The sequence below is a fragment of the Photinus pyralis genome, unplaced genomic scaffold (genome assembly GCF_008802855.1).
Source record: "Photinus pyralis isolate 1611_PpyrPB1 unplaced genomic scaffold, Ppyr1.3 Ppyr1.4_unclustered_Scaffold778, whole genome shotgun sequence".
In the NCBI taxonomy this organism is placed as follows: domain Eukaryota; kingdom Metazoa; phylum Arthropoda; class Insecta; order Coleoptera; family Lampyridae; genus Photinus; species Photinus pyralis.
This window is the reverse complement of record NW_022172241.1, coordinates 339,443-352,584: the sequence shown is the minus strand read 5'-3', so window position 1 is coordinate 352,584 and position 13,142 is coordinate 339,443. Positions and strand designations below refer to the sequence as shown.

Sequence of the window (13,142 nt, the reverse complement as noted above, 5' to 3'; positions counted from 1 at the left end):
ATGTATCACATTTCATTTAAATTCTTCCATAAATAAAAAAGTTGGCACTGCGCATGCGCAAAACCAAATTTTGAAATTGGCGTTTGATTTTCCTTTATCCCAAGTGCCTATGTATCAAATTTCGTTTAAATTCTTCCATAAATAAAAAAGTTGCCACTGCGCATGCGCAAAACCAAATTTTGAAATTGGCGTTTGATTTTCCTTTATTCCAAGTGCCTATGTATCAAATTTCATTCAAATACTTTTATAAGTAAAAAAAGTTTGCAATTCGGTTTATAAATGGTCGAGATGCGAAAAGGGCACTGTGAATTTTGAATCGATTCGATCCAACTTTTGGCATTGCGTATTATATGGCTAAAGCTATGCCCATATTGAATTTCATGCAATTCAGTTCATAACTAACGGAGATGTAAAAGCGATCGAACATTTCTAAACAAAGTTATCGTTCACACGGACAGATAGATGGACAGACAGACAAAGGAACAGACGGAGAGACCAACCGGCAGGCGACAGATAGCAATGCAAAATTATAAACGATCTCTAGGATCGTTAATAAACGGCAAAAGTGTAAAATTATGGAACATGTAAAAAACGGTTTTTTGTTTTTTTTACAATAACTTTTTTTGTAAGCGGTACAGAAAAAATTCCTTCCTTGGTACAAGACTCGACACCATAACGAACCAAATAGCGAAAAAAGTAGAACAATAGCTCTTAAGATAAAAAACTAGTAGCGTCGCAAAGTTAGCGGACGGACGGACGGACGGACGGACGGACAAAGTGGCCACAATAGCGCATTTTTTTTTATTTTTGTGGAAATGCGCTAAAAACTAGACAGGGATGGCCCAATGTATGCCGAATTCTCTCTTCGCTTACTCGGCTTTCCTAGACGCAGCCTTAGATGGCCAATTTTGAGGTGTTTTTCGTTTAATCAATATATCAATGCTGAGTGGGTCAGAGACGAGTACGACATAAATCGCGAAAGTAATAAGCACAAATCGGCGGAACCGACCGAACGTAAATTTACGGCAAAGCTAAAAATGTCGGTACTTAGAAAATGCAAAACTCAAAATATTTTCATACGATACGATTTCTCAAAAGTTAGCTCGATAAATTTTATACTGGGTTTTCTATTTATCTAAACGTCCATTTCGAGTAGGGACAAACTAGAATTCCCGCCTCGCACGCTTATACACAATACTCCTTTCCCCGAAATCGGAAAAATATGGGACCGTTGTCAAACTTCAATTCTTTTAAGAGCGCACCCAACGGAAATAATCTCAACTTCATCGGAGGTTGTTATCTGTAACCCACTTAAGAAATTACGGTTAATTACACTTATCCTAATAGTCGGAATGAAATCCAAACTCGGTAGTCCAGCAATGCCCTCCTGTTCTTTGGAATGTGGGGCCAAGCGGCGCGATCTGTTATCACGTTGATATTTTCCGGTTTCAATCCTGGATTTTTGATTAATCGGTAATTAACCGACCTAGAAGTTGATAAGAATGATTCTCTTTCTTCCCTAGCAAGAGAGATTGCGGCGGCTGTAAAAAGGATTTATATATTCCTACAGGAACGGTTGCAAAACGGAGAAACTCACTACCAGGCATACATGCGTTATCGGCGGTAGGACAAATAAAGCACACAAAGCTGACCCTATCGTCTACAAGAGCAAATAAGTAAATTCAAAAACTACGGTTTCTTAGTAACGAAGCACCCAACTTAAAACCTTTCTACATACCGGGTGTTCAGCAAAGCTGGTCGGCTCCACAAATATACGGTGTGGTCATAACTTCAAGGGGGGAAACAAGTAACTTCGTTACGATACTTGTGTTAATAATGTACATTCCGGTAGCTCTTTTTAAATACTAGACAGGAGTGAACCGAATTTATGCCGAACTCGCCTTCGGTTCGATAGGAATTCTCAGAAAGACAAATTTGTACTCTTTGAATTTTTTCTCGTATAATAGAGGTCTATACCATAAATCGTTTTTTATACCTGTGTTGGAAATGTATATTCTTGTAGCTCTTTTTATATAGAAGTAATCGGTACTTCAATTAAACGTAGAAATCTCTGAGTTTAGCTGGTTCGCTGGTCTAAAAATCAAATGTTGGGAGAAGTAGTAAATAAATTGGACTGTTATTAGTTGCAAATTCCAAATTTAACGCATTTGACATTTCGTAAACTAATAACAATAGATAAATAAGAATGAAAAATGGCTAGTATTTGTTGAAGTTACCTGTCGCTTCTGTTTTGCAAATACTCATATTTGACCGACGCAATTTGAAAATTCCTTCTGCGCTCCTGTCTCAGAAACAATTTCGTTCGCAGAGTGAAGCGAATTATAAACAAACTCGAAGTGACACTAACTAAATTGAAACCAGACACACGCATCAACATTGTCATTGAAATAGAATCTTCCAAAAGGGCAATAATATTAATGGACACGCCACTCGGCTAAATCCCGAATATTTTGATCACCCGCAATTTATTTTATGACAATATCCAATTTCGGATTATCCGTTGGAGTAAAAGTCGTGTAAAAAAAGCCGAAATTGATGTTCGTAATTAATTCGTTTCGAAAAAGCTTTAATCGCCTTCGATTTTCTCCGGCGAAATGAGTGACATCTGGCGGAAGGTCGCAATAGGATTCTGTCGCTTGGAAAATTACTAACCCGTCAGGTACTTCTCGTTTTTTCGCGTAACTTGCAAGTAATAAGTTTCAAAGACCTTCTCAAATCATGTTCCTCCAATAAAGGTTTCTGTTAGATAAATTGTTGAAGCGTGATGATGAGTCAAAATGAATGTTCTCCTGCTACTTCATTCGCAAATGCCTATTCGCAATTATCCTCTTCCGCATACAGATTTTTCTGTAAACCATTGTGATATTAGCATCACAAAAGCACGAAGAGGTGTAATTGACCAAAGAGCATTTTAGTGTACTATGCTCTCCTGATATCAAAAAGTTGTATTAGTATAACAGAAGATCAAGCAACTCTTGTCGTATTCGCATGTAGTGTTCTTCTGATACAAATTTCTGTTGCCTTATTAGGATCAGGAACGAGCGAGAAGGTGTAAAATATACTCACCGGAAGGCATTTACGTGTATTATGTTCTCCTGCTACTATTAAAGAAAAGTTCTATCAGTGTAGTAAGATTCTTCTTCTGAAATATTACAAGATTCCCTTCAGGCTCCTCAACTGATGTTCTCCTGATACTTCATGTCACTTGCAAAAGCCTATTTATATAGAATGTTCGTGGGCTTTTTCGTATCAGGATCACCTTACATTCCTCTGTATTAGGGTCACAGAACCACTTGTAATCGTAATTACACCATATATTACGTATCCCTTGAAAAAGTTGTTGCATTAGAATCGTCGACGCGATCACACGTATTATGCCTTCCTGATACAAACTTCTCCATGGAAAATTGTTATATTAGAATCACAGAAACATTGTCTTAATGATACAAATTTCGCACTTACATCATAATCTTTCGGAGGTGCTTTAGGACTGAACATTTTAAAGGGAAACGTATCACCGGGGGGTGGGGGCGGGGAGTATAGAATACCCTACATGCATAAGAAATACTTTACCTCCAACTAACATCAGACCTTCATACACTAGGTATGGAATACCCCCCCCCCCCCCCCCACATGAAGGTCTGATCCCAGTTGGAGATAAATAAAGACAACCTATGTATTCCTTTTGCCTGGGGGGGGGGGGCCTTCCATACCACCCAGGCCCCCGGTTTTACATGCTTCCCAAATTGTTTAGTGAACTTTCGAAAGAGCCTTAGACTGAACGTTTTGAGGGTAAACGTACCACCGGGGGGTCTGGGGGATATGGAATACCCCCCCCCCCCCCCCCCCCCCGGTATAAGAAATAGATAATCTTCATCTACCTCCAACTGACATTCCACACCCAGTGCATGAAGGTTTGATGTCAGTTGGAGGTAAATGAAGATTTACTATTCTTTATGTCTGGGGGGTATTCCATACTCCCCACACCCCCCGGTTTTACATGTTTTCCCAAACTTATTAGTTTTCGAGAGAATCTTAGGAATAAACGTTTTGAGGGTAAATGTAAGCGGTTGGGTGTAAATAAAGGTTAACTATTTCATATGCCTAGGTGGTATTCCATATCCCCAAACCCTCCGGTGATACGTTTACCCTCAAAACGTTCACTGCTAAGACTCTTTCGAAATTTCACTAAACAATTTGAACAATTTTTGAATCTTTGGAATTTTTTGAATCTTTGGATTTTGTTGAATATTTTGAATCTTTTGAATTTTTGAATCTTTTGAATCTTTTGAATCTTTTGAATTTTTGAATCTTTTGTATCTTTTGAATCTTTTGAATATTTTGAATCTTTTGAATCTTTTGAATCTTTTGAATCTTTTGAATCTTTTGAATCTTTTGAATCTTTTGAATCTTTTGAATCTTTTGAATCTTTTGAATCTTTTGAATCTGTTGAATCTTTTGAATCCTTTGAATCCTTTGAATCCTTTGAATACTTTGAATCCTTTGAACCCTTTGAATCCTTTGAATCCTTTGAATCCTTTGAATCCTTTGAATCCCTTGAATCCCTTGAATCCCTTGAATCCCTTGAATCCCTTGAATCCCTTGAATCCTTGAATCCTTTGAATCCTTTGAATCCTTTGAATCCTTTGAATCCTTTGAATCCTTTGAATCCTTTGAATCCTTTGAATCCTTTGAATCCTTTGAATCCTTTGAATCCTTTGAATCCTTTGAATCCTTTGAATCCTTTGAATCCTTTGAATCCTTTGAATCCTTTGAATCCGTTGAATCCGTTGAATCCTTTGAATCCTTTGAATCCTTTGAATCCTTTGAATCCTTTGAATCCTTTGAATCCTTTGAATCCTTTGAATCCTTTGAATCCTTTGAATCCTTTGCATCCTTTGAATCCTTTGAATCCTTTGAATCCTTTGAATCCTTTGAATCCTTTGAATCCTTTGAATCCTCTGAATCCTCTGAATCCTCTGAATCCTCTGAATCCTCTGAATCCTCTGAATCCTCTGAATCCTCTGAATCCTCTGAATCCTCTGAATCCTTTGAATCCTTTGAATCCTTTGAATCCTTTGAATCCTTTGAATCCTTTGAATCCTTTGAATCCTTTGAATCCTTTGAATCCTTTGAATCCTTTGAATCCTTTGAATCCTTTGAATCCTTTGAATCCTTTGAATCCTTTGAATCCTTTGAATCCTTTGAATCCTTTGAATCCTTTGAATCCTTTGAATCCTTTGAATCCTTTGAATCCTTTGAATCCTTTGAATCCTTTGAATCCTTTGAATCCTTTGAATCCTTTGAATCCTTTGAATCCTTTGAATCCTTTGAATCCTTTGAATCCTTTGAATCCTTTGAATCCTTTGAATCCTTTGAATCCTTTGAATCCTTTGAATCCTTTGAATCCTTTGAATCCTTTGAATCCTTTGAATCCTTTGAATCCTTTGAATCCTTTGAATCCTTTGAATCCTTTGAATCCTTTGAATCCTTTGAATCCTTTGAATCCTTTGAATCCTTTGAATCCTTTGAATCCTTTGAATCCTTTGAATCCTTTGAATCCTTTGAATCCTTTGAATCCTTTGAATCCTTTGAATCCTTTGAATCCTTTGAATCCTTTGAATCCTTTGAATCCTTTGAATCCTTTGAATCCTTTGAATCCTTTGAATCCTTTGAATCCTTTGAATCCTTTGAATCCTTTGAATCCTTTGAATCCTTTGAATCCTTTGAATCCTTTGAATCCTTTGAATCCTTTGAATCCTTTGAATCCTTTGAATCCTTTGAATCCTTTGAATCCTTTGAATCCTTTGAATCCTTTGAATCCTTTGAATCCTTTGAATCCTTTGAATCCTTTGAATCCTTTGAATCCTTTGAATCCTTTGAATCCTTTGAATCCTTTGAATCCTTTGAATCCTTTGAATCCTTTGAATCCTTTGAATCCTTTGAATCCTTTGAATCCTTTGAATCCTTTGAATCCTTTGAATCCTTTGAATCCTTTGAATCCTTTGAATCCTTTGAATCCTTTGAATCCTTTGAATCCTTTGAATCCTTTGAATCCTTTGAATCCTTTGAATCCTTTGAATCCTTTGAATCCTTTGAATCCTTTGAATCCTTTGAATCCTTTGAATCCTTTGAATCCTTTGAATCCTTTGAATCCTTTGAATCCTTTGAATCCTTTGAATCCTTTGAATCCTTTGAATCCTTTGAATCCTTTGAATCCTTTGAATCCTTTGAATCCTTTGAATCCTTTGAATCCTTTGAATCCTTTGAATCCTTTGAATCCTTTGAATCCTTTGAATCCTTTGAATCCTTTGAATCCTTTGAATCCTTTGAATCCTTTGAATCCTTTGAATCCTTTGAATCCTTTGAATCCTTTGAATCCTTTGAATCCTTTGAATCCTTTGAATCCTTTGAATCCTTTGAATCCTTTGAATCCTTTGAATCCTTTGAATCCTTTGAATCCTTTGAATCCTTTGAATCCTTTGAATCCTTTGAATCCTTTGAATCCTTTGAATCCTTTGAATCCTTTGAATCCTTTGAATCCTTTGAATCCTTTGAATCCTTTGAATCCTTTGAATCCTTTGAATCCTTTGAATCCTTTGAATCCTTTGAATCCTTTGAATCCTTTGAATCCTTTGAATCCTTTGAATCCTTTGAATCCTTTGAATCCTTTGAATCCTTTGAATCCTTTGAATCCTTTGAATCCTTTGAATCCTTTGAATCCTTTGAATCCTTTGAATCCTTTGAATCCTTTGAATCCTTTGAATCCTTTGAATCCTTTGAATCCTTTGAATCCTTTGAATCCTTTGAATCCTTTGAATCCTTTGAATCCTTTGAATCCTTTGAATCCTTTGAATCCTTTGAATCCTTTGAATCCTTTGAATCCTTTGAATCCTTTGAATCCTTTGAATCCTTTGAATCCTTTGAATCCTTTGAATCCTTTGAATCCTTTGAATCCTTTGAATCCTTTGAATCCTTTGAATCCTTTGAATCCTTTGAATCCTTTGAATCCTTTGAATCCTTTGAATCCTTTGAATCCTTTGAATCCTTTGAATCCTTTGAATCCTTTGAATCCTTTGAATCCTTTGAATCCTTTGAATCCTTTGAATCCTTTGAATCCTTTGAATCCTTTGAATCCTTTGAATCCTTTGAATCCTTTGAATCCTTTGAATCCTTTGAATCCTTTGAATCCTTTGAATCCTTTGAATCCTTTGAATCCTTTGAATCCTTTGAATCCTTTGAATCCTTTGAATCCTTTGAATCCTTTGAATCCTTTGAATCCTTTGAATCCTTTGAATCCTTTGAATCCTTTGAATCCTTTGAATCCTTTGAATCCTTTGAATCCTTTGAATCCTTTGAATCCTTTGAATCCTTTGAATCCTTTGAATCCTTTGAATCCTTTGAATCCTTTGAATCCTTTGAATCCTTTGAATCCTTTGAATCCTTTGAATCCTTTGAATCCTTTGAATCCTTTGAATCCTTTGAATCCTTTGAATCCTTTGAATCCTTTGAATCCTTTGAATCCTTTGAATCCTTTGAATCCTTTGAATCCTTTGAATCCTTTGAATCCTTTGAATCCTTTGAATCCTTTGAATCCTTTGAATCCTTTGAATCCTTTGAATCCTTTGAATCCTTTGAATCCTTTGAATCCTTTGAATCCTTTGAATCCTTTGAATCCTTTGAATCCTTTGAATCCTTTGAATCCTTTGAATCCTTTGAATCCTTTGAATCCTTTGAATCCTTTGAATCCTTTGAATCCTTTGAATCCTTTGAATCCTTTGAATCCTTTGAATCCTTTGAATCCTTTGAATCCTTTGAATCCTTTGAATCCTTTGAATCCTTTGAATCCTTTGAATCCTTTGAATCCTTTGAATCCTTTGAATCCTTTGAATCCTTTGAATCCTTTGAATCCTTTGAATCCTTTGAATCCTTTGAATCCTTTGAATCCTTTGAATCCTTTGAATCCTTTGAATCCTTTGAATCCTTTGAATCCTTTGAATCCTTTGAATCCTTTGAATCCTTTGAATCCTTTGAATCCTTTGAATCCTTTGAATCCTTTGAATCCTTTGAATCCTTTGAATCCTTTGAATCCTTTGAATCCTTTGAATCCTTTGAATCCTTTGAATCCTTTGAATCCTTTGAATCCTTTGAATCCTTTGAATCCTTTGAATCCTTTGAATCCTTTGAATCCTTTGAATCCTTTGAATCCTTTGAATCCTTTGAATCCTTTGAATCCTTTGAATCCTTTGAATCCTTTGAATCCTTTGAATCCTTTGAATCCTTTGAATCCTTTGAATCCTTTGAATCCTTTGAATCCTTTGAATCCTTTGAATCCTTTGAATCCTTTGAATCCTTTGAATCCTTTGAATCCTTTGAATCCTTTGAATCCTTTGAATCCTTTGAATCCTTTGAATCCTTTGAATCCTTTGAATCCTTTGAATCCTTTGAATCCTTTGAATCCTTTGAATCCTTTGAATCCTTTGAATCCTTTGAATCCTTTGAATCCTTTGAATCCTTTGAATCCTTTGAATCCTTTGAATCCTTTGAATCCTTTGAATCCTTTGAATCCTTTGAATCCTTTGAATCCTTTGAATCCTTTGAATCCTTTGAATCCTTTGAATCCTTTGAATCCTTTGAATCCTTTGAATCCTTTGAATCCTTTGAATCCTTTGAATCCTTTGAATCCTTTGAATCCTTTGAATCCTTTGAATCCTTTGAATCCTTTGAATCCTTTGAATCCTTTGAATCCTTTGAATCCTTTGAATCCTTTGAATCCTTTGAATCCTTTGAATCCTTTGAATCCTTTGAATCCTTTGAATCCTTTGAATCCTTTGAATCCTTTGAATCCTTTGAATCCTTTGAATCCTTTGAATCCTTTGAATCCTTTGAATCCTTTGAATCCTTTGAATCCTTTGAATCCTTTGAATCCTTTGAATCCTTTGAATCCTTTGAATCCTTTGAATCCTTTGAATCCTTTGAATCCTTTGAATCCTTTGAATCCTTTGAATCCTTTGAATCCTTTGAATCCTTTGAATCCTTTGAATCCTTTGAATCCTTTGAATCCTTTGAATCCTTTGAATCCTTTGAATCCTTTGAATCCTTTGAATCCTTTGAATCCTTTGAATCCTTTGAATCCTTTGAATCCTTTGAATCCTTTGAATCCTTTGAATCCTTTGAATCCTTTGAATCCTTTGAATCCTTTGAATCCTTTGAATCCTTTGAATCCTTTGAATCCTTTGAATCCTTTGAATCCTTTGAATCCTTTGAATCCTTTGAATCCTTTGAATCCTTTGAATCCTTTGAATCCTTTGAATCCTTTGAATCCTTTGAATCCTTTGAATCCTTTGAATCCTTTGAATCCTTTGAATCCTTTGAATCCTTTGAATCCTTTGAATCCTTTGAATCCTTTGAATCCTTTGAATCCTTTGAATCCTTTGAATCCTTTGAATCCTTTGAATCCTTTGAATCCTTTGAATCCTTTGAATCCTTTGAATCCTTTGAATCCTTTGAATCCTTTGAATCCTTTGAATCCTTTGAATCCTTTGAATCCTTTGAATCCTTTGAATCCTTTGAATCCTTTGAATCCTTTGAATCCTTTGAATCCTTTGAATCCTTTGAATCCTTTGAATCCTTTGAATCCTTTGAATCCTTTGAATCCTTTGAATCCTTTGAATCCTTTGAATCCTTTGAATCCTTTGAATCCTTTGAATCCTTTGAATCCTTTGAATCCTTTGAATCCTTTGAATCCTTTGAATCCTTTGAATCCTTTGAATCCTTTGAATCCTTTGAATCCTTTGAATCCTTTGAATCCTTTGAATCCTTTGAATCCTTTGAATCCTTTGAATCCTTTGAATCCTTTGAATCCTTTGAATCCTTTGAATCCTTTGAATCCTTTGAATCCTTTGAATCCTTTGAATCCTTTGAATCCTTTGAATCCTTTGAATCCTTTGAATCCTTNTTTTGAATCTTTTGAATCTTTTGAATCTTTTGAATCTTTTGAATATTTTGAATCTTTCGAATTTTTGATTATTTTGAAATTTTTTAATCTTTTGAAATTTTTGAATCTCTGGAATCTCTTGAATCTCTTGAATTTCTTGAATCTTTTATATCTCTTGAATCTTTTGAATTCCTTGAATCTCGTGAATTACCTATTTGATTCTTTTGCATTATTTGAATCTAGTTTTTTTTTATCTTTTGAATTTTTTGGATCTTTTGGATCTCTTAGATCTGTTGGATTTTTGGATCTTTTGGACCTTTTGAATCTCTTGAATCTCTAGAATGTTTTGAATCTCACGAATCTCTTGAATCTCGTGAATCTTTTGAATTATTTGAATCTTTTGCATTATTTGAATCTATTGAATCTTTTTGATCTTTTGAATTTTTTGGATCTTTTGGATCTTTTAGATTTTTTGGATCTTTTTGATTTTTTGAACCTTTTGAAACTTTTGGACCTTTTGAATCTTTTGAATTTTTGAATCTTTTGAATCTCTTGAATCTCTTGAAACTTTAATCTCGAATCTATTGAATCTCTTGAATCTTTTGAATTCCTTGACTCTCTTGAATTATTTGAATCTTTTGCATTATTTGAATTTATTGAATCTTTTTGATGTTTTAAATTTTTTGGATCCTTTGGGTCTTTTAGATTTTTGGATGTTTGCATCTTTTACATCGTTTGAATCTTTTGAATCCTTTGAATCCATTGAATCTTTTGAATCTTTTGAATCTTCCGAATCTTCCGAATCTTCCGAATCTTCCGAATCTTCCGAATCTTCCGAATCTTCCGAATCTTCCGAATCTTCCGAATCTTCCGAATCTTCCGAATTTTCCGAATCTTCCGAATCTTCCGAATCTTCCGAATCTTCCGAATCTTCCGAATCTTCCGAATCTTCCGAATCTTCCGAATCTTCCGAATCTTCCGAATCTTCTGAATCTTCCGAATCTTCCGAATCTTCTGAATCTTCTGAATCGTCTGAATCTTCTGAATCTTTTGGATCGTTTGAATTTTTAGTTTTGAATCTTTTGCGTCTGAATCTCTTGAATCTCTTAAATATCTCAAACCTCTCGAATCTTTCGAATCCGCTAGAATCTTCTAAACCTTTTGATTCTTCTGAATCTTCTGAATCTTCTGAGTCTTCTGAGTCTTCTGAGTCTTTTGAGTCTTCTGAGTCTTCTGAGTCTTCTGAGTCTTCTGAGTCTTCTGAGTCTTCTGAGTCTTCTGAGTCTTCTGAGTCTTCCGAGTCTTCTGAGTCTTCTGAGTCGTCTGAGTCGTCTGAGTCTTCTGAGTCTTCTGAGTCTTCTGAATCTGCTGAATGTTCTGAATCTTCTGAATCCACTTAATCTTCTGAACCGTCTGATTCTTCTGAACCTTCTGAGTCACCTTCCGAATCATCTCCTGAATCTTCTGAATATTTTGAATCTCTTGACTCTCTTGAATCTCTTGAATCTCGAATTATTTGAATCTTTTGCATTATTTGAATCTATTGAATCTTTTGAATCTTTTGAATCTTTTGAATCTTTTGAATCTTTTGAATCTTTTGAATCTTTTGAATCTTTTGATTCTTTTGAATCTTTTGATTCTTTTGAATCTTTTGAATCTTTTGATTCTTTTGAATCTTTTGAATCTTTTGAATCTGTTGAATCTTTTGAATCTTTTGAATCTCTTGAATCTCTTGAATCTCATGAATCTCTTGAATCTCTTGAATCCCTTGAATCTCTTGAACCTCTTGAATCTCTTGGATCTCTTGAATCTTGAATCTTGAATCCCTTGAATCTCTTTTGAATCTTTTGAATCTTTTGAATCTTTTGAATCTTTTGAATCTTTTGAATCTTTTGAATCTTTTGAATCTTTTGAATCTTTTGAATCTTTTGAATCTTTTGAATCTTTTGAATCTTTTGAATCTTTTGAATCTTTTGAATCTTTTGAATCTTTTGAATCTTTTGGATCGTTTGAATTTTTAGTTTTGAATCTTTTGCGTCTGAATCTCTTGAATCTCTTAAATCTCTCAAACCTCCCGAATCTTTCGAATCCGCTAGGATCTTCTAAACCTTTTGATTCTTCGGAATCTTCGAAATCTTCGGAATCTTCGGAATATTCTGAATCTTCTGAATCTTCCGAATCCTCCGAATACTGTGAATCTTCCGTATCCTCTGAATCTGCCAAATCGTCGGAAACCTGAATCTTCGGAATCTTCTGAACCTTATGAATCTTGGGACTCCTCGGAAGTTTTTGAATCTTCGGAATCTTCCGAATCTTAATCCTCTTGAAATTCTCGAAGTTTTTGAACCTCTTGAGCTTCATGAAGCTGTTGAACCCCTTGAATCTTTTGCATCTTGAAATTACCTCAAGTTCCCTTCAAATTTCCTTTTTACTTTTTCACCTACCGAGACGAAAATAGTGTAGTTCCCTCAGCAACAAATCTTTCTTGCTTACTTCTTTTCAATTTTGTATATCGCGAGGAAAAATGGCGAAAAAGGAGAGCAGGTTACTTTCCATCGGAACGTTTTCGTGGCTTTACTTGTTTTCCAGAGGCACTTACTTTGAACTGAAAATTAATTTACTACAAACGTTGTTCTGAGTTGGTTTTGCATGGTTTAGGTGGCATGCAGGCGCCCAATGTTTCCAACACCCAAAGGCATGCGCTCAAAGTGAAATATGACAAAACACAAACATATTTCGTATCGCTGGAAGCAAATTGTTTATTAGAAACTTTCATATTTGCCAGGGAACAGTTCAAACGTGCCTAATTAAACGAAAGTCTCTTACTCGTCTTTGATGTACGATACTTTCGTCGTTAGCGATCCAACGCTGCAGATAAATATCCGCTCGATCAGAGAGTGGAAAAAGTAATGCTCGTTCGGTTCGATATATCATTGGTAGGGTGATTTATTATTCATACAACGAAAAAGCATCGTAACCTTTGATTCCTTCTCTTCTACCTTACCTATACGGATATTGTTCTCGCAATCCACTTAATTTCGAAAATCAGGTCTCTCGGATATAAAGGGAAAAAGAAACAGCACCAAAACGACGACGATCATTAGATATATTCGCCATTCTCTTTAATGGGACGACCGGAATATCATTTAGCATGTGAAATGGTTCTCGCTGGCAAATGTAGATA

The 13,142-nt window shown here is 35.2% G+C and overlaps 2 protein-coding genes across 2 annotated transcripts; one reads left to right on the top strand and one right to left on the bottom strand.

The window, feature by feature from the left end:
• Positions 1 to 4,661: 4,661 nt before the first annotated feature.
• On the top strand, positions 4,662 to 5,723 carry LOC116182835 (sporozoite surface protein 2-like; the record flags this gene model as incomplete). The annotated part of the gene is made up of 3 exons (XM_031503390.1): positions 4,662 to 4,721; positions 5,106 to 5,207; positions 5,673 to 5,723. Coding segments are annotated over 3 exons (213 nt in total), but the record flags the coding sequence as incomplete, so codon positions are not given.
• Positions 5,724 to 6,846: 1,123 nt separating this feature from the next.
• Positions 6,847 to 12,319, bottom strand: LOC116182834 (protein starmaker-like; the record flags this gene model as incomplete). Its single annotated transcript, XM_031503389.1, has 5 exons — positions 12,067 to 12,319; positions 11,117 to 11,323; positions 10,363 to 10,436; positions 7,303 to 7,608; positions 6,847 to 6,897 (listed from the first exon to the last, which is right to left on the bottom strand). Coding segments are annotated over exons 1-5 (891 nt in total), but the record flags the coding sequence as incomplete, so codon positions are not given.
• Positions 12,320 to 13,142: the final 823 nt, after the last annotated feature.